This window comes from Onychostruthus taczanowskii, unplaced genomic scaffold (assembly GCF_017590055.1).
Source record: "Onychostruthus taczanowskii isolate IOZ18803 unplaced genomic scaffold, ASM1759005v1 scaffold26, whole genome shotgun sequence".
Taxonomy (NCBI): Eukaryota; Metazoa; Chordata; class Aves; order Passeriformes; family Passeridae; genus Onychostruthus; species Onychostruthus taczanowskii.
This window is the reverse complement of record NW_024499906.1, coordinates 3809716-3836390: the sequence shown is the minus strand read 5'-3', so window position 1 is coordinate 3836390 and position 26675 is coordinate 3809716. Positions and strand designations below refer to the sequence as shown.

At 38.6% G+C, this 26675-nt stretch overlaps 1 protein-coding gene across 3 annotated transcripts; it reads left to right on the top strand.

The window, feature by feature from the left end:
- The first annotated feature begins 869 nt into the window (after positions 1–869).
- SUGT1 (SGT1 homolog, MIS12 kinetochore complex assembly cochaperone) lies at positions 870–26675 on the top strand. 3 transcript variants are annotated; one of them, XM_041407225.1, is made up of 13 exons: positions 870–1026; positions 1103–1148; positions 4553–4643; positions 5315–5384; positions 5703–5773; positions 9869–9922; positions 11675–11691; positions 12768–12787; positions 13212–13308; positions 14301–14408; positions 23933–24023; positions 25316–25497; positions 26145–26675. In XM_041407225.1, exons 1-13 carry the CDS (start codon positions 980–982, stop codon positions 26244–26246), a joined length of 996 nt encoding a protein of 331 aa, XP_041263159.1. In that variant the 5' UTR covers positions 870–979; the 3' UTR covers positions 26247–26675. The 3 variants fall into 3 exon arrangements, with proteins under 3 accessions (XP_041263159.1, XP_041263158.1, XP_041263157.1); XM_041407224.1 differs by having other exon boundaries at positions 12765–12787; XM_041407223.1 differs by having other exon boundaries at positions 871–1026; positions 12756–12787.

Below are 26675 nucleotides of genomic sequence, written 5' to 3'. Positions count from 1 at the left end.
ACTGAGAGGTATTTCTGGTTTTTATTCTGATTTGCACAAAGTAGGGAGCTAGGTGGTAACCCACAAAAGGCTGGTTCTCTGATTACTAGAACTTTGCTCTGGTTATAAATTTTAACAAACAAGGGCATCACCCTTCACTGATTATAGATTATATAACTTTTTTCCTTAATTAGTATTCTAACCCCTATTGCTAGTGGTATCATAAACTGCACCAGGGGAGGTTTAGGGCAGATATTAGGAAGAGTGAGGGCAAGTAGATATTGGGATGGGCTGCCCAGGGAGGTGGTGGAGTCACCGTCCCTGGAGGTGTTTAAGGAAATACTGGACTTGGCCTGGTTACCATGGTGGTGTGTTCAGTCAGGGGCTGGACTCGATCATCTCAGAGGTCATTTCCAACCAAACTGATTCTGCGATCTCTTGCTTCTCACGCCTGTGGACGCGGTTCTTCCCTCCCTCAGAGCTGGGGTCCGCCGGGAGGAGGTGCTCAGGGCTCAGCGCTCCCCATGTCGCTCTGCCGCGATGACCTTTCCCCAGTCACTGCCCAGCCCTGCTGACTTCACTCCTGGCGGCTCCCGTCCAGACAGCAATTCCTCTGGTGATTGTCTTCCCTTTTCCTTTAAAACGAAAGATCAGCCAGGCGAACGATGCTCACAACACAGCTGCGCAACTACTTAACTGGTCCAGCTACAGCTACCGGTTAACGACTGACAAAAAAATCTGCCGACGTTGATACAAATCTCTCAAAGGCCGAGCTTCCCGCGGCGGGCAGGCGGGGGGCGGGCGCTGCGGGGCAGGAAGAGGCGGTGGGAAGGGCGGACAGTGCCGCGCCGCTCCGCTCCTCCGGGGCCTCCGCTCGGGGCGGGGCCTGCGCGGCCGCTCCCCGCGCCTCCCGGCAGCCCTCGCGCGGCGCGGCCTTGCGCGGTGCGTGCGGCGCGGGCGCCTCGGCGGCTCCAGAAGTTTCCTGGGGGCGACGGGCGGCATGGAGGGGGAGGCGGCAGCAGCGGCATCGGCAGCGGCCCCGCCGCGGTGAGCGCTCTCCCCGGCCCTGCCTCCCCCGCTGCCCCCCAGCCCGTCCGCTGACGGCGTTGTGTTTCCTTGGCAGGTTCTCGGACGCGGACGTCGACCGGGACCCGGGGGCGGCGGCGCAGGTGAGGGCCGGGCCGGGCCGGGGTCCCCCGGGAGCCGGCTCAGGTGAGGTCGGGCTGCGGGGGAGCCCGGCACAGACCTGGCACAGTCATTGGTGCTGCTTGTGTGGCAAAGAAGGGGTGGGGGGGAAAGCAAAGCAAACCAACTTTCTCTTCCGTGTAGGTAGATGATAGCTCACAGAACTAAATCAGTTAAGATTTGTGGGTGTAAAACCCCCAAGCTTATTGAAGAGAGGTATTGCATCTTAGTTTTTATTCTGCCCTGGTCGTTTTTTTTTGTTTTTTTTGTTTTTTTTTTTTCTCCCTATATTTTGTGGGCAGCACGACTGATCCTCCTTTCATCTCGACAGAAAATAATTTTTATGCAGTGAGAACGATCATTCACTGAAACACCCTCCCCACGGACATGGTAGAGTCCCCATCACTGGAGGTTTTCAAGACACGAAAGGGCAGGTTGCTAAATACTCTCATCTAGGCAAGCTTTCCCATTAAAGGTTAGATGAGATGATCCTTTGAGGTCCTTTCCAACCTGGCCTGTTCCATGACTTCATCAGTTAATATGTTTTAATCTGTTTTCTAAGGTAATTTTTACTTAAAACAGACGGTTGATGAGAAGACAGAACTGGAGGGTGGATAAGTGTTTCTATTTAACTACTTGGGAGGGGAGAGGATGTAAAAGGTTAGTACTTCTTGAAGAGAGTGGGTGGTAGAACCATTAAGTGATACTAAATTATCTTTCCAGAAAGAAAATGGTGAAGCTAAGTTTTTCAGTTATTTGGGGTTTAGGCTGTGACTTGTAGAAGTTTTTCAAAAGATAAATTGCATTTATAAACCAGTTTGGAATAGCCAAATCTGTATGGCATAATAAAAGTAATTCAAGATGTAAAAAAAAGAGTAAGTTTCACATTTTATGGTTAGAAGAAAACACGAGCAAACAAACCAAAAACCCCTGTCACTAAAAGGTTTTCAGAAGTATTAAGGAATACTGTCAGAATGTGTTTTTGTCTTTTTTTCTTGGATTAACATAGCTGTTTTGCTTTTCTAGCTTATCTTTCAGTTTTTTGTGCATTCAGTGCTTCAGAACATTATGTAACACATTCTATAGGCGTTATTTAATACCTGACACAGTAACAGTGGTGTCAGTTTAGGCCTTGTTTTACAAATCCCTGTACTGAGTAGGCAGATTGGGCTTGGTGGTCTCTGAACTGCTAAGTGCCACAGCTCAGAGTAGCATTCTGCTGGCTTAGAGGCTCAGGTCTCCAGTTGCTACACTGTGCTTGCATGGGCTTATGTGTGGTCTGTGTGTTCATGTGCTTAGTGTTTCTAATCTGGGGGACAATTCTGTAGAAATGGTGCTGTGTAATGCTTTCATACCTGGCTGGGCTTCTGTCCAGTTAGTCTGGGATTTCTGCATTGTGTCCTTGGGATTTTTGATTGCTTTAATTCCTGGAGATTGTGCTTTGGCTTTCCACACCTGGATCTGATGCAATTGAAGGATCATCATCCATCTTCTAACACTGTCTGAATGACAAAGCTGTGAACTCATGAATGAATTCTCATTTTAAGTTGAAAATGTAAGCTGCTATGTGGAGACAGAAGGCACCTTTGATTCATGCAAACTCTTTACTAAATTTTTCAGTGTATTTAGAAACATCTGCAATTTGGTCACATGGTAAGGGCCTTTAGAGTCAGATTATGCAGAAAGCACATACTTGAGTGTGAGGACAAAGTCTAAACTTGTTCTAAGTAACTGTTGCTGCTGTCCATAGTCTGGAGTTCCCAGAGCTAGTCCAGCATTACTTGGGTTCTCAAATAGCTTACAGGAGTTACTTGCTCCGTGTGTGTGCCTGGATGAGATGTGGTAACTTACTGATAAAAAGCACTCAAAGAGAGAAGTTTTACACTGTTGAAAATGCTTTGCTTTCCTGGGGTGAGGGTTAGTTTTGTAAGGAGGATCCATTAATATGTTGCTGGCTCTAATCAGTGCATCTGTCATCAGCATAAATCACAGGAAATAGTGTTTGGGGTTAGAGGTGATCTGTCAAAGCAGTGTCTCTACGCCTGCATGTGCCTGTGATGAGTGTCAGAGTCAGCCCTTGCTTGGTTGTGAATGTCAGAAGTACTTTACCTCTCAGCATAATATGAACCAGTTTTAATATGTGCATTGCTTCTCATCCCTACCATGTGGGATACCTGTAGCCATGAGTATTTCCATAAAGACAGCTGCTTTTGAATGTCTTTAAATCTCAGGAAGGCATTGGTACAAGTAGATCAAGTTACTGCTGTCTACTGCCTACCCCTTTCTTCAGAGACCCCCAGGGATTTAGATTCATGTGCTGTATCTCTAGGGGTGTGTGTCTCTTACATAGTAAGAACTTGTGCTCCTGCTAGAAGAAGCTGTTCTGGCCCTGTAAATCCTAGGTGGCATATACACTTTATGTGACATCTGTTATAAAAAGACACTGGTCTGAATTAGAGCTAAGGCAAGTCCTCCTTCTCTTCTTTTTTCTCTGTCTTGGTGGGACAGAGTTTTGGCAACTGTGCTGTACAAATATTTCTGCAGGTTTAAAGCTTATGTCTTAGCTGCATTCGTGCTTGCTAGATTCCAGGTGGAAGTCTTAGTAGAAGTCAGCTTAGCAGGGCTACTGTAGCAATGCAGTCACTTTTGGAAGACTGGCTTCTAGCAAAGGGAAGAAATTCTCTCACCCATAAGGAGAGAATTGGAGATGCTCTTTCCAGGTGTGTGCTTCAAGTTGCTGTGATTTTATTCTGTGTGCAAAGTCGTGAACTTTTCTCAGAGAGAGCAATGTGTTATTATTTCAATCCATATATCCTGTGATTCCCTTAACAAAGGACTACTTTATGCTTATTTCCATTTTTCAATAATACCTCCTCTGAACCCTGTGCTCCAGAAATCTTTCGTTCTTCTGCTTTTGTAGTCAGCATAAATTGAAACAATCTCTTATGCACTATAATGTGTGTTACATGGTATTTCATAGCATCTTGTCTCCACACGACTGTTCTGATGTACTGTGCATTAATGTCCAAATTCCTAATACTGCACTGCTCTCTCAAATCCAGCAGACTTGTGTACAAGTATGCTGAGAATTGTAGGAAGGTTTTTGGAATAGAGAGGATCATCTGTGTTAGACTTTATGTTTAGAGCATTTGAAATCCGACTTCCTTCGCAGTAAGAAACAGTCTGCTTGAATTTGGTATAATTGGCAGGTTCCTTGTACTTCGGGATCTGATGTTTAGCTTTGTGCTTGAGAGCTAAGCAACAGGTAAACAGAAATGCCAGTTAGCATTTTGTCTTCTGAAATGTCTCTTAGTTGACAGAGTTTGATACTGTGTTTTTATGAGGATTTCTGAAGTACTGTTTCATTTTTTTTAATGTGTGTTTACAGGAACTGACAACAGCTTTGGAAAAGAATCCAGATGATGCCGAATGTTATTGTCAACGAGCTTATGCTCATATTCTTCTACAGAAATATGCTGGTAACATCTTCAGTCTGAGAATCTTTTTACAAGTGTATAACACATGTTTTACAGGAGATGTCTTCAATCTGAAGCCAAATACAGTAACAAGAGAGTGTGTTATCTGTAACTTAATATGCTGGTTTTGGTGTTGGTACATAATCTTGTCATTTTCTTAGATTGTTTTGTTACAGCAAAACTTTCAGTGATATGAGTTTTCTAGAGTCCCAGCTTTCTATTTGATTCCAGTCTAGTATTATCTTGGCAGCTTTTCATAAGCAGAATTCTTAGGCAGATTTTGAGATTTTTGCGTTGTGGCTTCCATGGTTGGTAGAGACTGAATTCTGTCATGGTAGGAATGTGATAAGTGAATAATGCCTGGGAAAAAGATTGACTGAATAAGATCTGGTTTGTTTTTTCTTTCCAGTAAAAACCAAACAAACAGAATCACATTTCAGATCTAAGCAGAGTGGCTAAATGAAAGTTATGCTGCATCTTACTTAAGAGCTCTGCAGCTCTGTGAGGGATTCACGTGTGGTAGTTGTGGCTAGACTTAATTCAGACAGTGTGATTCGTGTGCAAGCTAAGAAAGATAACATAGTTCATCCTAGAAAAATTCACTACTTAAAGACTTGACAGTTCACTGCTTTTTATAACATTATGTTTCTCAACTTTAAACTGACTTTCAACAGATGCGGTTGCAGATGCAAAAAAGTCTCTAGAACTCAACCCAAATAATGCTACAGCGCTCCTTAGAAAAGGGTAGGTATCATTTATGGTACTTTGGGAATATTGTGCTAATCTCTAGGTCAATACTAGAGCTTGGATTATGGTTCTTCGCAAAATTTTTACAACACTGAGAATGAATAAATTCAAAGCCATGCTGCTTGCAACCCATTTGTAATAAAGCCATTTAATTTGGGGTGATTATCGTAATGCCCTCGCCATTTTAAAACCACACATTTTGGGTAATTTAAATTCTTGCATGTCATTTTAACCAATACAGCGTGTTATCTACCGAATGTGGACTCCACTGAAAAGTTAATCACTGTTTTCTTATATTTTTTTTATTTGCGTCAGGTTAGGTGAATATCATATCAAAAACTATGCATCTGCTTTAGAGTCTTTCAGAGAGGGACAGAAGCTGGACAGTAAGTATTAAAGTTTATTGCCTGTATTCCTCATGGGTAATGTGTTAAGTTAAAATGGAGACCAAAGATTTTTTTTTAAAGGCTAATGTATTGCGTCCCTAAGATCTGTTGTCTGACTTTTGAGAACCTCTATGCAGTCACTGCATGAAAGTGTTAAACTGTTTAAAAATGTGTATCAAAGTTCTGAACAATTAGTAGCTGATTTATTTTTTTATTTATGAATGTTTTCCTGCTTCCTGGAGGTCTTGAAGATAAATAGTAGCAATGTTATAGTGTTAAGTGTCATAGAAAAAAATTTAATAGAGCAGGCTCTTTACGTATAGCTGGAATTTCTTGTGAAACAGTTTGATAGATCAGTCTTTAGAAAGCATGTGCAACTTGGTGTGTATTCAAACTGACAAAGTGGATTTTACCTTACATTGCATACCACTTAGTTACAAAAGCATATTTATTATACCTCTCTTTTCGTCTTACAGTGTTGGCTTTCTGGCTGGACTTGGGCAGTTTTTAGTTTGGGAACACTTAGAACTTTTTTAAAACCTGACTTCATTCAGTACGCAGGAAAGGAGTTGTTAAAAACAGAAGGCTTTAGTAGAACACATGGGGAAGCACAACACAAAGCAATTGCAAGATGGTTGTGACCCCTTTTTCTTCTTTTCTCTTGTCTCCTATCCCCCCTCCCCATTATAAATAAAATCCCGTCCTTTCTTCCAAACAGCAAGAAAAGATGGTAAAAAAAAAGCACCTTGAAAGTTTATGCAAAGTGTGCTAATCTGAAAAGGATTGTCATAGTCTCAGATCTTTTCAGTGTGTTGTCTTATCTGTAATAGTAGTGGCTTGGACATGTAGGCGTAGCAAAAATATGATTACTTTGCATCTTCCAAATAAATTATCTAATCATCAGATTTAAAAGTGGTGTTTCATGGAAGTGTGAGCTAGTGCTTGATGCTGAGTGAGCCTGCTCCTTATTACTCTTTTGCTTGTTTAGCCTCTTCTTTCAGTGCATTAAGTATGCAGAAAGCTACTATTTTTAAAGTCTTTCCTTCTGGATGAATATATTGAAATGGCCCAACAAAGGGTCTGAGTGCTGAAGCCATCAAAGGTGAAGTGGCAGAGCAGTGTTGGGCCAGTGGTAGAAGGGAGATGTGGTGAAATTTTAGCAACTCACAGCTGTCAGTTTAGGCTGCCCTGGAACAGGAGTTGAAACTAGGAAGTTTCATTAAGCTCTTTCTGTATTGGTAGTTTGGATAACTAGGTGGTTTCCATTAATTTTACAGTAGAGAGACAGGTTTGTCTTTGCAGTCTAGTCTGGTTCTCTGTTTTGTAACTTTCAGTGAAAGGAAGAGATTCCTTCCACTGACCTATGTTGCTTTCCTTACTTGGTAGGTTACTTTTTGTACATCTCCAAGCTCATCACTGCTGAATTTAATTGAGTGTATAACTTTATTTTTCATACTCTTGCTCCACCCCAACTTGGTAGGTTACTTTTTGTACATCTCCAAGCTCATCACTGGTGAATTTAATTGAGTGTATAATCTTTATTTTTCATACTCTTGCCCCACCCCGGGCAACCAGTATCAATTTGAGGTTTTTCATGTGCATGGATACCCTCACATTCTGTTGATGTTGTAGAGTACAGCACAGAACTGCAGATATTTTTTTGGATAAGTCAGTGAATACCAGGGTCCTCTTTGCTAATTCAGAATCCCTGAAATACGGCACGTTTTCCTGTGTTGAATTGCATAATTTTTACCTGTTTGAATTTAATTTGCTGTTGTTTTGCTGCTTACTCAGTTGAAGAGTTTCTGAAGCTTCCTAGCACTTCCTGATTATTCTCTTATCTGGAGATACTTTCTGCTGTGCTTCCTCTATCTCATTACAAAATTCTGTAGCCTGCTGCGAGATGAGGAGTCTCCTGGAGGCTTTTTTAAAATTACAGACTTAGTTGATTCTCTTTCGTATATTACCTAATTTGCTGGCAAGTTTGTGTCAGTAACAGAGTTTACCTTTGTGGAATGTTTCATGGATCCCACGTGAAAACAATTGTTAGCATAAGCATTTTGGCGACACAATTAGCTTCCAGTTAAATGCAGCTAAATGCAAAGTGAACAAAGCACAGAGAGAAAATTTGCGACATACGCTAAGCAGGTGATGAAGAGAGACTTCAGCTGTTGCTGCCTTGGGAAGAACTGCTGTGGTAGGGAATTCTTTGCTGGGAAAGCTGGTTTCTTTGCCACACAAATGGGCAGAAGTACTTGGAAGTACATGGATAGTTTCTGTTCTTTGTTAATGTAAGGGCTGTATTAAATCTCAGTTTGGAATGCTGACAAGGATGAGCTTCCTACTTGTGCTCATCACAGACTGACAGGCCCAGGGTACCACAGCAATGTTCCCATTACCCACCTACAAGGATATCAAAGTAGAACTTAATGTGATGTGCTGTGGAATGTACAATGTTTCTTGACTTTATGAAATAACATTAGAAAGCAATACTCCTTTCGTTCAACTGTGCGATGCATGCAGATTTTTGCAGTTCTATTGCCTTAGAAGAACAAGTGTAATCTGGTACTCTCCAGTATGCTATGTAGATTTAGATGGTAGATTCTCTAATTTTCTTGTTGGTGTTTTTTTGGTTTTTTTTTTTTTTTTTCTGCTGTGATCACTGAACAAATTTAGTAAAGCTGGAATGTGGTAACTTTTTAAAGACATTTCTTACTTTTTTTGTATTCTAGGAGTTAGTAGATTTTAGTCAGTGAAGACCCAGGAAGGTTTTCTTAACTACAGTTTTTAGTAGAAATAAGTTATTTGGGAGGATATAATACAATTTTAGAGAATAAAATTAATTTGCCTCAAATTTTAAAATGTGCCAGGATGTAGGGAAGAAGTGTGATCTGTAAAAATAGGGAAGTTAACTCTGGACGTTTCTTCATAGGTGTGCATTGCATAGCAGTCTAGTCATAAGCCATAGTTAAAAAGCGAATTTCTCACCTGTTGATGAGGGAGGCTGGGTCAGTGGACACTTTGCATAGACTGCAAAGTTTGGAAGCCTTTTTGGTTGCAGTGCTAAGTTTTGAAAATATTGATTAATTTAGGTTTCAGTGGACCTCTGGAATTCATATAATTCTGTGCTCTGACCAAAAATAATATTAATTTTGAACTTGCATGTGTTTTTTTGGGGCTTTTTACTATTGTTTTCCAAGACTGAAGATTCCACACTCCCTTTGGGCAGCGTGCTTCAGGGTTTGCCCATTCTTTCGGTAAAAAATTCAGATAACTCTTAAGATATCTGGTCAGATGGCAGAAGAAAAATTGAGATGAAATGGCGTGGGGAGTGGGATAGCAATTTTATGTCCTAAGGTGCACCTCAAAATTGATGTACAGTTTATATTTGGAGGGTTGGGGTACATTGTATAGCTGCAGTGGAGTCAGACTTGCTGTTACCTGCGTGTCTGCTGGGAACTTCTGTTGAGCTTCTTCATGTCCTTTGCCTCATAGTTAACAATGTGAATTCACTTGTAAAACCAGAAGTTCAGCTGTTCTTAGTAGCTGGTCAACATTGTTGCTACTTGTTTACTTTCTTCACGGTGAAAGAGTTTTTGGGAATATTGTTGAAATGAAGTGATTGCTCTGTTGTTGAACTATCATATTTCTAGCTATTTTTCAGTGAATTAATTTCACACAACAGACCATCTCCTGCATTTCTCTGGAGAGAAAGTGTGACTGTTTGAAAAAGTAATTTAAAGAAAAATGGAAAAATGTGTAAAACTGTACGTCTTGCTTTCTAAACAGCTACATAGGAGTTGAACAGATTAGAAAGGAATAGCATATTTGTGTCAGTTAAATAAAATCTAGTCTCCTACAGATTAATTACAATTTAATGAAATATGACACACAGTGTAGTTGTACAAAAAGACTTAAAGCCTAAGTGAAATGACAGAGCTTAAAGGAAGGTTATAGGAAATAACACCTTTTTTAGTAAATTTATACAAGTTTGGGATGGATTTGTTCCATTTGGCAACTGAAAGGACTTTTTCTTCATGCAATACATATAATACTTGGAAGAGTTTTAATATTGCTGTGTTTGATCTCTTCTAGATGTAGATGATACTTTTACTATTTGGATTAAAAGATGTGAAGAAACACTGAATGGTAAGAAAAACCACGTTTCCTTAGTGAGGGATTTGCTATGCCCTGTGCTTGGAAGCTGTGTTATGTTTTTCAAAGATTCACTGCTTTCCTCTTGTTTAGAACAAAGTAATTTGTTCTAAAAGAAAAATCTGTTTTAGAAGTCATATTTTTCTGTCTCATGTTTCTCTTGGAGTAGACACCCTTGGCACTTGTATGCTTCATTCAGATTTATAGGAAGATTTATATTGGGTTTTTAGTGCAATAATTAGCTGTGCCATGAGAGTACCTATTTAAGGATCAGACAATCATAATTAATTTTAACTTATTTTCATACACAACTGTGAACTAATTTTACTGTAGAAGTGTGTGTCAGCTTGCTATCTAAAGCCTACATCAAAATAAGTTTTCAAGTCTTGCAGAAGATAAAGCTGGGAAGAGGTAGAAATTTGAAGATTTTGCTGCTTGATTCCATGTGGAAAGTGCCATAGATGCTAATGGCTGTTCTGATGACTTACCCGTGGTAGTCACTGAGTGTAAGCATAGTTTCCTTTCATACCTTCCTGCAGACAGACAGTCCTGCAGACAGTTAACTCATCCACTGAGCTTAGGCTGCCTGGGGATTTTGCTGAGAGAGTAGGGCAGAATAACTTGTGTCGTTTTTTCTCCTCCTGTTGTGATGTTCCCTCCTCTCTGTGCTGCACACTGGAGAATGGGACAGTAGAACGAACATGTTTGTGTCGATGTGTTGACTAAAAACCACACAGAGGAGAACCCTTATGTGTTGTATAGGGATGAGCAGATTTCTGCTTTGTGAGACATTTTTTGCTAGGTTTAATTTTATTTGGAGGAATGAGGTAAGTGATAGGCATGCATGGTCTTTTTTGCAAAGAGTTACTTTGGGCAACAATTTCTTCTGAAAGAGGTTACAATACACTTTTATCTTTAACATTGTATTTATATTTTACGGTGTTTTGTTTTATCCTGAATATTCACTGTCTTGTCTTTCTTGAACCATTTTCTTAATTCTCTGATACACCAGCAAAACAAAGCAAACAAATTAATAAAGGCAATAACAAAGCAATAACTCTGATTTCTTCATTGCAGCTTAATATGTTTTTCTCTTTTTGTCAGTGTTCATTACGAAGAAGCAAAGGGAAAGTTTGTTTCTTTTCAAATATGTTTAATCTGAAATATTTTAGAAAAAAATAGTTATAAGAGGGGAAGATACTGAGTTCAGATACAAGTACTACAGTATATTTAGGGTCATGTGAGTGAATTTGCATCTCATTCCCCAGTGGGAAATTTCCATCTCATTCCTCAGTGGGGTTTCCCTAGCATGAAATAAAAATGCGATGAAAGCTTTGTGCTATTCTTGGGGATGGATGGATGATAAACCTAGTGCAGACTCCCAGACAGTTACTTTTTTTTTTAACCTATTGTTTCTTGTGATGTTGTTTTCATTAAAAAGGGTATGTATCCATTTCAGGTAAGCAAGGGAATATAATGGAAAGTTTGTTGATTCAGTTAATCAGAACATGCTTTATATTAGAGTTGTTGGTTTGCACAAGTTGCTGGTTGAAGTCTGATAAAAAGTAGAGTGTCATGAAAGCAAAATACTAGAGGTAGAACTGGTGTGTTTCTACCTCCTCTGCTGTTGAGACTGGAGTGAACGCAGGATGTCTGGAGTAACTGAAGCAGCTAGGGTAAGATTGTGCCTTGTAAGATCAATAAGTCTTTTTCGGAAAATGCAATTTCTTTTTTTTTTTTTTCCAGCATCACAGACTGATTTGGTAAGATATTTTCCTTAATATGTTTACTATTTTGACTTTTCTGTTATGCTAGAGTATATTGTCTGCTTCAGTGGCTTCACTTCCAAGCTTTAAAAAGCATCTTTCATATTGCGTGCAATTCTGAAGTATTTAACTTTTCTTCTGAACATGAGTGCTTTTGAGACCAAGGCTACAAAATTTGAGCCCTGGAAACTCTTAGGAATGGTTAACAAATCTGGCAATTACTGTGCATTCATTGAGATAAATTTTAACTTTCTGGCTTGCAGTCTGCAGCCTAATTTATGAATTAACCAGTTGTGGTTAAATGTGTTGTCACTACTAACTTCTTCTTTTTTTCAGAAGCTTGCAAGTGGTTTGTAGATGTTTTTTCTGTTACAACCTACTCAATTTTCACTTGGCTTTTTTTTTTTTTTTAATGTCTTAGTAAGAAATGACGTCTCCTGTTTTTTTTCTTCTTGGGACAGTAAGAAATGACGTCTCCTGTTTTTTTCTTCTTGGGACAACAAAAAAAAAAAAAAAAGAGGGATCTTTGCATTGGATATCCTGCTACCTCTTTAACAGTTAACCTACATTTTTTACATTTTGAGAATAGGATAGAGGAGAAAAATGTACAGGAAGCATGGTGATAGTATGTAAAGACAAATCTTACATTTAGCAGGATTTTATGTTTAAAAGTTGAACCTTGAGTTCTTAGACCTATTTCAGGTTTCCATGATTTATAGATTAGCAGTATAGTCACTGGATGTTTACCAGGTATACATCTTATCCAGAAAGAAATGAGTTTAAGCTGAACTTAATTGCTATTTATAAAATATATTCAAGTTACAGACTAACACATTTAATGTAAATTGAAACTTTTTAATTTGTAATCTACCATAAATGATTGAACAGTGGAGAACTTCACCTGTAAGTTAATGTTCACACATAAATCAGGGAGGGGGCGCAGCTGAATCAGGAAAAGGGGAGCAATCAGTGAAAATTATTTATGCCTTGAAAAATACTTCATGGTGTATTTTCACTTACATTGATGTAACTTTCTTTCCAATTGAATGTGCTTCGACTAGAATATGCAGCAGCCTCTGCCACCAAAGATCAAGTAAGTTGACTTCAGCTTTACTGTGAAATTTGAAGTAGTTGGCATGTTTGCACTTTGGCTTGGGGATTGGAGAAGCAGGATAATGACCGTAGGAGGCTTTTTTGGGGCATCTTCAGAAATGTGGCAGTCCAAGTGAAGTGTTACTTAGTGCCATCACTGTTGCTCAGACTAAATGGTACTTTAAGGAGGTTAAACCTAACCAGGAGAGAGGGGAATAGCATCAGCATTCTGTCTATTTTCTTATTCTCATGCTGAGCTTAATTCCAAGCCTGTTACATTGTGCCTGGTATAGGTAATGTTTTTGAGCTATATTAAATATTCTGAACTAAGAAGTGAATGAATTAGGAAAGTGATCTAATTTTATATGTGTGTTATTAAAAAAAAACCAAAAATTGTTCCTTCTTTTTTTTTTTCTATTTTCAAGATACGACTGGTACCAAACAGAATCTCAAGTAATTGTGACCATAATGATCAAGAATGCACAGAAGGATGATGTCAGTGTGCAGTTTTTGGAGAGAAAGGTGATTTGTATTGGTTATTGATACTCATCCCTAAATTCCCTGAGAGGGCAGTACTCAAGCCAGTGAGCATTATGTACTGCAGTAGCACAAAAAGAATGGGGATGAGCTGTCCTGCCTGAGCTTCTCTTCTGTACAGTTGTGCTGCACATGAGTGTATGCCCAGTCAGGTGATTTGGGATTGGTTGCCACAGCAGTGTCCATAGGACTTAAACACAAACAGTAAGAGGTGTGCGTGCTGCAAGAGAACATCTGGAACAGCTGCCTATGTGGAGGGGTGGGGGAAGAACTGATCTGGATTTAAATGTTAGACTATACATGCATGTGGAGCAGGACTGGGCACAAGCACAAGGCATTCTCAAAATAGGTATGAATTAGTAATGTTTTGCTCTAGGACAGTTATAGAAATAGACTGGATATTGGTGGGTGGGTTTTTCTTCCATTTGGCACCACTAAAATTGTGGCAGCAAAATATATTTTTTAAGGAAGTACAGTAATCCCATTAATGAAGTACCATATGTTGTACAAATGAATTTCATGTTTAATTTAGCTGGCAATATCGAAGAGTTGGGTTCTTATTCTCAACTAACTTGATACTTCATTAAATACCAGAAGTATTTGGTTATTATTATCTGTTTTAGGTTGTTAAAATAGTCTGAGCACTTGTTCTGTAGTTTGCTTGTATTAGAAGAGAAGCTGCAGATTGTTTTCATGTTCCATTATTAATATACTCCATTTGTTGTATAATTCCTTCCCTAAAGACTTAAGATCCAGCTGACAAGATAGTAGGGTTTTTGAGTACGTGTAGCAAAGACTTAAATCTTCTGTTCATTTTCTAATGTATCTTGGAAACATCTTGTCCAGTAGTGCAGTAGTGTAATGGCATGGTCTGAAATGATATTAATCACTTAATCTCTGTGTGAAATGACCGTCCTTTACTTGAAAATGGATGTGCTGTCAAAGCTGACCAGAGATGTGTTTTCAACTTTCAACAGATGAATGCATCAGTGAGACTTCCATCAGGTGAAGACTTCAACTTAAAGCTTGATCTTCTTCATTCTATAGTGCCAGAGCAAAGTACGTTTAAAGTGCTTTCAACAAAGGTAAGCTTCTTAAAGTGTAAATAGTTTCTTTGACTGTTGCCATCCTGAAAATGTTTCTGTTCTATTGTCTTGTCTCTCTGCAACAGTCATAATATCTTGCTTTTCATATAGAAATGCTTTTTTTTTTCTTCAAGGTGTCTTTCAGCTGGTGGGAGACTTTCTAAACTTGTGCAAATATCAGAAACAGTAATATGATGGTGCTTATTGAAGTGCTAATGAAAGAGTTATGTTGATGATTCTTTCACTTGCTAGAGAAAGAAGACTATAATCTTCACTATTAAAATTCAGGTATTACAAAGCATGAATACCCTTCTACAAAACTTTCAGGAGCCAATCTTGCCTGGTGAAGCATTGTTACCTTTGTGTGCCTGAGAAATGAAAGTCAGACTTGGAAGATTTCACTGAAATTGTTCTCTACCCTTTCACAGCTTCTTGCTGGTAAAGGTTAGCCATGTGGTTAACTGTCCGTGGCTTTTCAAGAGAGTGTATTCCATGCTGTTCCTGGACATAGTACATGCCTGGAGACACTTGAAAATGGCATGGTGTGAGAGAATGCCACCGTCTCAGCATTTTGCTTCTTCTATATTACAAGTGTAGAAAAATAGGGAACAGTGGTCTGGCATAGCATTTCTTGTTGGCATAATGGATAGACAGACATATGCTTTGTCCACAGAGCCAAGGCTGAGTCCCCAGTGCTGGAATATGATGTTGATTCTTTTCTTGTATTTCAGCAGTGGCTCTACAGAGCTTATGGGAATTCTCTTGTATACTCATGTTCCTTTTTACCTGTTCTATTCTCAGAAAGGTACCTATGAAATCTTGCATAATTTAATGGAAGAGGGACTTCAGGATGGCATGAGAGGATGGCCACAGAAAGTTTGTCTTGTTTTTCCACTCCTTGTACAAAGAAACCTGGGCAGGTTGCATGATTGAGCACTTTACTTAGCCCCCGCACTGTGTAGGAGCTTACATGGCTCAAAGTATGTAGAAATTCTGGTAGTCCATTAGTATTTGTATAAATTTGAGTGGAATGAGGACAGACCTTGTCAGGAGCAGTAGCTGTGAGGTCCAGTTTTGTTTATGTTCTTACCTAGCTTGTTTGACACTTTTAATTTTGTTTTGAAGTTTACCATTACTTTCTTAGGAGACATCTACATGAACTGAGTCCTGTGAAATTCACTTGACTTTGTCTTTTCCACAGTGGCGTCTCTACCGTGGGCTTATCTCTGAAATAATCTCTAGTAGTCTGCTGCCTATTTTACTTTGAGGTTCCAGAAGTGGGGTGGAAGGCTGAGTTACATTCAGGCAGTATCTGAACTGTAAATATTTTGCATTTCTTTTCAAATGTTATTGTTCCTAAATACTTGTGAGAGACTTATTTTTGAGATAAAATGGGTAAGAGGTAACACAGAAAGTGCTCTAACTGCAGAAGTAAGGGCTTCAGCATGTCCTTACTTTTGTAGAAAGGAGTAGTATGCAGCTGCCTGTGAGGGCGTAGTGCAGGAATACAGTTTAAACCATGCCCCAGCTAGTTCTTGTTTTGACCACCAGGTGGAGTCTGGAAGAAAAAAAAAATAAAGGCAGCTCGATGTTAAGTATGCAAAGACTTCTTTACAGGTTTAGAATATTTTTCTTAGAAAAATATTAAGCGCTTTAAGGGAATGATGCAGCCTTAGTGTTTGATTACCAGAAATTCAGTTTTCTTAGCTTCATGTATGTACTTGGCTTTTATGAGCAGCATGGCAAATAGGCAGGTAGTACTTTGAGTAAATTAATCTTACTGATTAAAACTTCTCAAACCATTCACATATTATTTTGTACTATTTACATGAAGTCCTTAAAGACATAATCTCATTATCTTCCCAATTACAAGAACTTGTTACTATGCAATCCTAAAGAAGTTGAGTTTTCATGGGATAGAAACGGATCTATTCCTGTGGATTATTGATTTCAGGTGAGAATAACTTGATTTGTTCATACTGCTTTATTTTGTGGTGCTGCTTTCAATGTGTGAGCCATATTGCAACATTATCTTGCAGTCATCACTGGGCAACAAAGGCTCTGGCCTTTTTCACTTACGTGAGCAAATATGAGAAAACAGTGGAACATATTAGCAGGCTGTGTGGTGAATAGTTTGGGTCCATGAACTTTGTACAACTAAAAAATTAAGGGATAGAGAATGAAACAGCAGAACTGGCAGAGAGTAGAACAATCCTGTGTATTTTGGAACTAAGAGGAGCTGTAGAGGGTTTTCTCAATACTGCTTGAAATTCAGCATCACTTGGCAAATGCAAAGGCATGAAAGTAAGGATGCAAATTCAGGAGGAGAAAACATCCTTAGCTGTATTTGCAAACTACAAATTCTGAAGTGGCTGCAAAGAGCAGACAGAACTCATAGACTCCTGAACTGGTGCTTTCAGCAAGTGTTGACAGTGGTGAAAAATACAATTGCTCACATAAGAATTGTTTCTTTCCCAGCGAGGAAATTAACATTATACCTTTGTATCAATCCATGCTGTGTCAAGCTCTGAGATACAAAGTCTGTTTGAAAAAAAACAGGACTAGCGAGTGTTACAGAGGTAGCATAGATAGATGTTTTGAGCTGTTTGAGTAGTTTCTGTGAGCAGAAATAAGTTAGTATTTGTCATCTGCAGACTTTGACTTCAAGCTGTGAACTAGAAGATGTAAAATATTTGATGCCTACTCAAGGACAACATAACGTGTGGGTGAAGTCCAGTTTTGAGATAAAAATTGTAAATTTGTCTTCATGCACCCTCTAGTATTTAATATTCTCCAACTGTCAACAGTTTTACAAATGATACAGGCTGCCTTTAATAGTGACTGTATCTATTATTGCCATACTTGAAACCTTTTTTTTTTAATCTAATTAGACAATTTACTTGCTGTTCAATAGATAACACTGCTGGGAAATTGAACTTTGAGCTGATTATGGTTCCTGCTCACATTTAGTGGCAAGGCAACAGCAAGAGTTGCCTCTTGTTTTTCAGCATTTAATTCTAATGGTTAAGGCCTCAGGTTAATGTTTGTGTTAGAAAATGCTGAATACCACTGAATTGAGCCCTTCTCTTGCAGGTACAGTTGATTAGCAGTACAGTTGGTAGATCATAACTAGATAATTGATGTTATTGATTGTACTCCTCATCTGTCTGAGGTATCTGACTGTAGCAATCTGATCAAGCAAAAAGTAACAGCTGCTCTAAAACCAGTGTAGAAATTTGAGATGTGTGTCTTACAAATGGAAGCTGAAAACTGTGTGGCATTCAGCATTTCACAGGAGGATGGCACCTTTAGTAGTGCTGCTTGGTTTTTTACTTCTTTCCAGAAGGGGGAGCCAAAATGTAAAGGCTGGACCGGGTTGCTCTCTGCAAGTTGCCTGGGTGCAGTTATTCTGTGACCTAGTATGCATACTGTCATTGTGCTCCCTTTGTAGAAGGAAAAAGGCATAAAAATCTTAAATTAGTGACTAAATATGTTTAAGAAAAAACTAGTCTTTCTGTATCTGTCCAAGAAAATATGTCAGGGAAGTATAAATGTACAAATAGTGTAAGGATTTCTACTGTTATTAAACAGGCACAATCAGCCTCACTCTCTTTTCCCTCTTCTGCTCAGTCTATCAGTCAGTGTATTTGAGATTCTAGGGGGAATATTCTGCAATGTTCTCCTGAAAACTTGTGTAACATGAACAGTTTCTGTAGGTCTTCTGATTAGTTCTAGGTGGTGCTTGGGATTTTCTTCTCCTCAGACTTAGAAAAGTGAAGATGACTGTGTGCTTTTAGTGCTTGTGCTTATGACCTTGAAGGAAACTTGAGGTAGTGCTTTCTGGTTTTCCCCCTATCTACAGATAGACTGAGGACAATTACTGTGAGTTTTCAGTGTGTCATGCTTTGAGCTTTTTGCAATCAGTGGCTTGAGGCAGTGTAGAGCCATTTGAAAATGTGGTTTCTTTACCCCAGAATTGTCCTTTAATTAGAGATCAAAGTTTTGCTGCAGACCAGGGAGGTGTTAGAAAGCTTCAGCCTCTTTTACAGTTGACATTTGTTGCTTAACAGAGATGTCAAGGGAGAAGCACACTCTCAGCAGCTTCATGCCAAGAATATGGTTGTGTGCATCAGTGGAATGTTGTTTTTTTCCTTGAACCAATATTTTGATTTGCAAAAGCTGAAATACCCTGTGAAGCTAACTAGAACTCATGCCTGTTGCTGAATGTAAGGGAAAAGGCAAAGAGTGGAACTGTTTCACACACTCTTGGACTGTCATCAGAGTCTCTATTCAGAGGCATATGTACACAAATAGATAAACAGAGAAACATATCTATTTTAACTGAAGTTGGGTCTTACCACTGCAGTCCAGTCCTTAAAAGATACTTTCCTCTTTAGGGTACTTGCATTAAATTGCTTGTAGGGACTTGAATGCAGACTTGGCTGCTCTTGAGTACTTGTTTTCACTGTAAGAGTATCATGCAGATTGATATCTCCCATGTATATTCTTGAGCATTTTCTATAAATTATAAACTAATATTTAAGATGAATGGATAATTTTCTGAAATATCTTGCATCTCTTAGGTAGGGCTAGTTGGGGCAGTTTCTTGGGTAGACCACATTGAAACCTTCACTATGGTTGGCACGATATTTACTTATTGAACAATAAGTTTGATTTTATGCTTTTTCTTCTGTATTAATGAAGATGGATTTGAGACAGATTTAAATTGGGTAATACTCTGAGAACTATTATTTTATACACACATATAAGTCAGTGCCCATGCTTTATATAACTGCATAAAAGAAAACGATGCATAAGGGGTTTATCTGTCTTGAGAACTATTGGAATAATGATGGTTTACATGGAGAATAAAGTGACAAATAGCTTTAGAATACCAAAATGATCTCTGTTGCTAGCTTCTCCTCTAAAATTAAAAAAATTTCTGTTGGCTATGTAATATCAGTCAGAGGAAACTTGAACCTTTTTCCCCCAGTTCCCCATAGTACATGGCTGGCGAAGAAACCAAATGAATCCCTTCTGTTGCAGTATACTTCCTATAGAATAAATTTCTTAATTATCATTTGTATGTGATAGCACTGTAGAATTATTTTTGTCTTAATATATTTTGTTTAAAGTTATGGACCAAAAATCTTGGAATTTAGACTACAAGCAATATATAACAGGTGTTTGAATAATTAGGACACCAAAACTGTAGGCATATGTGCTCTTAGAGGCACATTTGAATGGTTCTTATATTTTTAGAAGACTGTTCTATTTTTCCTACAAAATTCATGAGATGGTCACAGAAGGACAGCCTTAAACACTTAAAATGTACAACTCAGAGAAGGCACTCAGTAGTTCAGTAAATAACAAAGTAGTTGATTAGAAACACAGAATTCCTGTTTTCAGGTGTTTGATACAGCAGAACACCAGAATTGAAAAGGGTATTTGTGGTATGTCTTAAAATTAATGGCTGCACGGTTGTTTAAGCTTTGCCAGTTCTGACCAGAGCTTGACAGAAATTTGCCAGTGATAAATGAACTTGCCCTTACCATGGACTGTAAAACAGTAAAAATTAGGAAAAAAACCAAAAACCCTTGCAGTTTGTCAGTGTACACCAGAATCTCCTTTTAGTGTGGAAGATAAAAACTCATCCCCTTTTAATGTGTCTCAGTTAGACTGACACTGCCTGTCAAGTGAAACCTGAACTTTCAGAGGTTTCAACTTTTTAACAGTAAGTATCTACCTAGAAAGCAAGTGTTGGCTAACTAGTGTTGATCTTTACCAAAGGGGAGGAATTATTTCGTAAGACTGGATTAAATGCTCTTTTATACCAGTCATCCTAAAATAAGGTGTTGTTTTATTTTTATGCTATCAATGAAATGGTTCAGAATAGGTTTTGAGAGGAATTTCTGATAGCTAGCACTTGGATTAAGCCCCAGACAAACGTGTCCAAATCTCTGGTAGGCTTTAAAAAATTGATTGCTTCTATGACTAAAAAACTCTGAGTAGAAGTTTACCTGTGTCCTTTCACTGTGGGTGGTGTTTCTTCTAGACAATAAATCCCTCATTTGACTCTGTTCTCAGAAGAGTCGGTTTCTCTTAAGATGGTATTTCAAACAATGAATTACTCTCAAAATTCCATGTGTCTTTTCCTTTTTGCTTTGTTTTCTTTTAACCCAAAACACAAGGGACTTTAAAGAGAAAGTGTATTATATCTGCATTGGGATTTTTCTAGATCTAGAGTCCATATCCCATTGTAGGTTTACCTGTGCAAGAAAGGCACTGATGTCGTGAAGCAAGTCCTAGCAGAGGGCTGCCAAGATGGTCAGGTGGCTGCACAGCTTGAGCTACAAGGAGAAGCTGAGGAATTAGGCTTGTCCTTAGGTGGAATGCAGGGCATTTAATTTGCAGTTAAATTTTCCTGTCTTATATACTAAAGTTGGCACAAGGCACACAGGCATACGTTTTGTGAAATATAAATGTTGAATCAAAGTAGTTGGCAAAGCGTTGATGTATTTCTCTTGCCCAAGTGAATTTTTTTCAAAGGAGAGGAAAAAGCTAACAGTACTTTTTTGCTAGATAGGACACAAATGTCTGTACTGATGTGTTACTTTTCTGTGTGATAGCTGTCAGTATCTGTATTAAAACCTTCATTAAAATGCATTCATTGCCATTTGTGCACGTAATTGGGACTCCCTGAGTTGTTCCTTCTTAGATCAAATAGAGCTCTCAAGTTGAAGAAACATGTGCCTTCACAAGCAGAACTTTATAGCTTTATATTTTTGGAAAATGTGGTTGTATGATGGTATGAAGTTAATGATTTCCCTAGCTTTGCTGCTGCCTGCCACTTCGCCTAATGAGTAACTTCAATTGAAGTGGATGTAGTAGACAGAGTAGAAGTTTAATCATGTCAGAAATACATTCTGTCTCAGTTCTTCAGCTGTGTGCACTTCCAGCTTGGCAGGGTTGAAGTGGCTTAGAGTTAAGAAATCTGCATCTTACATTGAGAATTAGTTTGTGTCATTGGCTTCTCCTTAGGGCTGTTTATTGTGCAGTACTGTTTTAGGGACAGTTTTAGAGAGGAAAATGTAAGGGCTAGTGGATTAGAAAAGAAGGGGGATTACTGGAGCAGCAAAACTAAAGTTGTGCCTTATTTTCTTCTTTTTATGCATGGGCAGAGTACTGTGATGAATAGCCAATAGTCTTTATAAGGACCCGTTGAGGAGGAATGTATTTGGAGAAGAAAAAAGTCCATGTTTAGTAGCTCACATCAAGCATTATATTGCATTAGAGGTAAGCTGTATTTGAGATACTGGCAGGTATTGGTGGAAAGCCTGAATGTAAGGGCAAGAAGAGTTAATGAAAGAAAAACAGAGAAATTGAAGAGATGGAGGGGCGAGCAGGTTCAGTATCAAGCATCTGCTTCCCACGCCCCCCAGCACACCCAGCATGTTGGGAGATGCACTAATAAGTAGAGTATAAAATCTAAACTTTAGAGCCTCAACTGAAATGCACAGCTCAATTGATAATAGAGTCTCCTCAGCTGAGAAGAGTTTATATAAGAAACCAAGGAGAGTGGTTTTAAATTAATACTCATGTTTACTTGTAACTAATTAGTTCCTTTGTAAGTAGCTAATTAACTTAAATGTTTGGCTCAGGAGATCCAAATCCACCGGGGAAACAAAACCTGCTAGTTCTGCCACTTGTGAAACTACTTGATTGTCTTATATGTAGATGTACAAATATATTTTGCTTCCTTAAGATACTAAGCTACTAACAGAGCACTAGATTTATTGAGTATAGATGCTAAGAAATGAACTTCAAGGTTCCAATTTTCAAAATGTTTTTAAAAGGGTGAAGGTAGCTTTACTGAATTCTTTTGGTTTCCTGAAGAGTAATTCTTCTGCATAGTTTAACAGAAATTACCGCATCCGTACAGATTGTGATATTAAACTCTGAAATACAGGCCTTTTTTAGGGATGGTAGGTTGGTCATCCAGACTAACAGCATTTTGATTTTATTTGGTTATTTTTGGTTCTGTGATGTTACTTTCAGAACGGATATTCTGACCTAATTTGTGACTTGTCAAGTGGGTGACAATATTGAAAAATCCAACAGATGCAGGGAGCAGGAAATCAAATACATGTGGGTGTTGGACTTAGAAGTTTACTGAAGCTCTCGCCTGCCTTGAAGGACATTTCATGCCTCTTATCTTAAACTTTTTGTTGTTCTCAGTACGTGTTAGTGGTGGAAAATTAAGTATTTAAACTTATCTTGGGAATTTGTAGCTTCCTGAGGGATAAAAAAATAAAAAGAAACATTCATAACTGAATATTCTCTTTCTTAAAATTCATTGTGATTGCAAACATGGAAGCATTAAAACTTCAGTGAGCTAATTGTTTATATTTTGGTAAGATATCTCAGTCTGTTGCTTACCAGTGATTGATTTAACAATGGATTAAATAAAGTTCAAATTTCAGATCAACATAATGCTGGGCAGTGAGCTTGCTGTTTGAATCTAAGGTTAGCTTTTACAGTGGTGCCTTTGTTCTGGGGTCTGCAGGGATCCCCAGGTTGTAGTGGCTTTAGGTGGAACTAAGAACTTGCTTCTGCTGAGCTGTTTGCAAATAAGGAAGCACTGAAGTTTAGCAAGCACTAATTTCAGTTAATTAATAGCATCATATGAGCTTTGTGACATCTTCTTAAGTGAATACGGGTGACGTTAGAGAGTCCTTGTTTTGCAACTTCGTAACCCTGTAACCAAAGGAGAAGGTTAATTATGAAAAAAACATTTCAGTATGGTTGTCTAAAGGGATTATGTGAAGTTGTGAATGGGGCATGACATACTTCACTTAATTTTGTTTCTCCTATGGTAATTGCAACCACATCCATTTTTAATTGCCAGTTTTGTCAATGAATACTTGACAATTTTCTCCATAGCAGTGTTTGTTCATTGAACCAAATGAATGCAGCTTCTGAATTTCTCCAGTGGGAAGATCTGCATAGTCCCAGGGTGTTTCTCTGGTTTGTGTAGTACACATCAAACATGGAATTTTTTGGTAAATGAAATGTAAACTTAGATGAAGTTGGATGTTGTAGTCTTTCAAAACTGCTGCTTATTAGAGCTGACTGCCAAGAACGGGATGCTTGAAAGCCAATACCTTGGAGCCTGGCAGTGTAAAGACATTGGGACTGATCATTACCTTTGGGATGCCATAATTTACAAAAAGAATCAAGTGAATAATAAGCAAAAGAAAGTTAAGTGGTCCTAAACAGAAGGGTAGAAGTCTGATACAGAAGCTGCACAGGCACAAGGGAGCTTGTTTGATGTGTGGCTTGAACTCAAGTAACTTTGTCTTGTAAGGTAGGTAAATTTGGCTGTGATTCAGGTTTCATATTAGAGGCTGTGTTTCTAAACCCAAAAGTTTTATTTTCTTACAGCTACAGGATCTGACTACTTTGGAGCTGCATGGCAGAATTGTTTGCATCTGGATTAATTTCTTCTTTGTCTTGTTTTGTAGGTTGAGATAAAAATGAAGAAGCCAGAGGCTGTAAGATGGGAGAAGCTGGAGGGCCAGGGAGATTCTCCTAAGTTAAAACAATTTACACCAGGTTTGTTCTCTGAACTATTTAGTATTAAATGGTTTATTTGTATTGAGTGAGTTACAGTTATTAATAATAGTTTTGTGCTAAATACTGTTTATAAAATCACAGCTTCGTATTTGCAATGAAAAGCCTGACTGTGAAGAAGTGACAGAAAGTCTGCAAGCTATTAGTGAAACATAGGTATTAAATTTAGTCATAACCTCTGTTAATCTGATGAATTGTTAAGGGTATATATATGCTTGTCATTAATTCTGCTTATCTGCTTAGGTCCCTGTTTTGCAGTTCTGTACATTAAGTGTGTGTGTTGTGGTTTAGGAATGGTACCTCCCAATTCACTGCCCCATTGGGACTCTCCCAAAGGAGACTGTCAAGGTCTCACTCTCCTTTCCCCTCCCCTTTCTCACTGCAGTGGGATGGAGTTGAGAATTGGAGGCGCAATAGGTGAAGGGCTGAGATAAAAACAGTTTACTTGAAACAGCAGTTAAATTAGAAAACAAACAGTAACAGCAACAACATTAATAACAAAAGGCTACAAAAGAGAGAGAGATTTACATGCGAAATGCACCAGTGGAGCCCGGGTGACAATGACCAGGGGATGGATGGCTTCCCCCTCCCCACACCTTTTTCTTGACTGGAAGCCCTGCCTTCCTTCTGGGATGCTGGAGTCCCTTACTCCCACCCCAGCAATGATATACCCTGGTGTAGAGTATCTTCATGGCCATGCCCACTGAGCTTCACCAGTGCCCACCCACCCCTCACCACTACTCCAAAAATTTAACCCTGTCCTGGCCAGACCGAGGACAGCAGTTGTTATGTGACCTGTGTTTAAATAATTACTGTTTCCCTAAGTATTGCATTTTGCTCGGAGACTAATACATTGGAGTTTTTCAATACAGATAAACATTCTGTCTTTGACAGAATTTGAATTTCCTGATGTATTGATTTCAGATTTTTTTTAAATTTAGCTCAACTTATTCTATGGTTCTAGATGCTGTTTTGTATTTTTTTCTGTCAGCCAATATCTCATTTTGATATCAATTATTTGTGTTGCTGTTGGCCAGCTTTTTTTGTGTCTGTTGGATACAAAATTACATAACTCTGTTTACCTAAAAATAAACTTCTGCATTTCTTAGTTTCCTTTATTTTTGTTTCTGCAATGCTTATATCAGTTCAGAGGAGTCCATTTGCATTTTCATGTCCCATTATCATCTCTGATTCATCAGGTACATGTGTCTGTGTTCTCTGATGTTCACAATGTTGTGAGAAAATGCTTAGTTAACCAACACTTCTGTTTTCAGATACCCAGCACTTATACCCATCATCGTCTCACTACACAAGGAACTGGGACAAACTGGTAGTTGAAATCAAAGAAGAGGAAAAAAATGAGAAGTTAGAAGGAGATGCTGCTTTAAATAAACTATTCCAGCAAATCTATTCAGATGGTACAGATGAAGTAAAACGTGCCATGAACAAATCATTCGTAAGTCTTCATTCTTTTCTCTGAAGAAACTTGTGACTTTGCACACTGATATGATTTACTAAACTTCATATATGTTGGGAAAAGCCTCTGTTACCAAAATTTTGGGTCTGTAAATGAATAAATTTTGGCCATAGGTCTGTTGAATATACTGGTGCAACTACACTCACAAAAAGCTGGCTGTACTCTGATGAATGTGACTCTTTATAAATCCAAGGTTGTGCTTTGTCACTGGTCTCTTCATTTCAATCAGTGTTACCAAAAGAAGTATAGATTTGGCTCATGTAGAGCTTGAAGACTTGCCAGAGGGTGAAAGGATCAAATTCCTCTTGATTACATGAATCTAGTTTAATTTGTAGCCATCACAGGCAAGAACGTGACTGACCCTTTAAAAGCTTCGTGTTAATGAAGCAGCATCTCTCTGTGTCCACTAGTGATACTGCTGGGCTGGAGGTTATGGAATGATGGCTCTGTCAAATTTTATTTCATAGGTACAACTTTTCTGGGTAATCACTACTCTGAAGTTTGCTGTAGGAACTGTGGCTTTTATATTACTGGAATGCTCAGCAAACTATATATTTATATGTATTTATATATATATATATTACTGGAATTACAGCAAACTAAACAAGCTCTCTCTCGTATTGCAGATGGAGTCTGGTGGCACAGTTCTGAGCACCAACTGGTCTGATGTTGGTAAAAGGAAGGTAGAAGTAAATCCTCCTGATGACGTGGAATGGAAAAAATTCTAATCCTATTTCTGATCTTTACCATCTATGTGTTGCCATAGTCATGTACTGACCACGATGTATGGACGTAGCATTCTTGGATTCAAAGCACTGAATGTTCCCTTGAAAACAGGAATTGTCTGTACATTTTGCGTGCTTTAGAAATTCCTTCATCTGCAGATCTTAAAGATATACTCAAGAGTGGAACCCTATTTTTATCATCTGTCTTAATTTCTGGGAATTGAGTCCATCAGTCCAAATTTTCTACCACCTTTATCAGCTCTCCTCTTTGGGATAGGGTGATCTCTAATGGCTGGTCAGGATTATTGCCTTACACCTGGTATTTCTGTTCAATAACTTATTAGATCTTGGCAATTTTGGGTAAAAACACTTTTCACAACAGTGTTAAAATTGTTTGCTCCTTAACTCTGCTAAATAAAACTGTAAATACAA

Coding starts and splice junctions, on each gene's coding strand:
- SUGT1 (XM_041407223.1), top strand. CDS start 980: ATGGAGGGGGAGGCGGCAGCAGCGGCATCGGCAGCGGCCCCGCCGCG. Junction 1,149..4,552: donor ACCCGGGGGCGGCGGCGCAG/GTGAGGGCCGGG, acceptor GTGTGTTTACAG/GAACTGACAACAGCTTTGGA. Junction 24,024..25,315: donor GTTAAAACAATTTACACCAG/GTTTGTTCTCTG, acceptor TTCTGTTTTCAG/ATACCCAGCACTTATACCCA.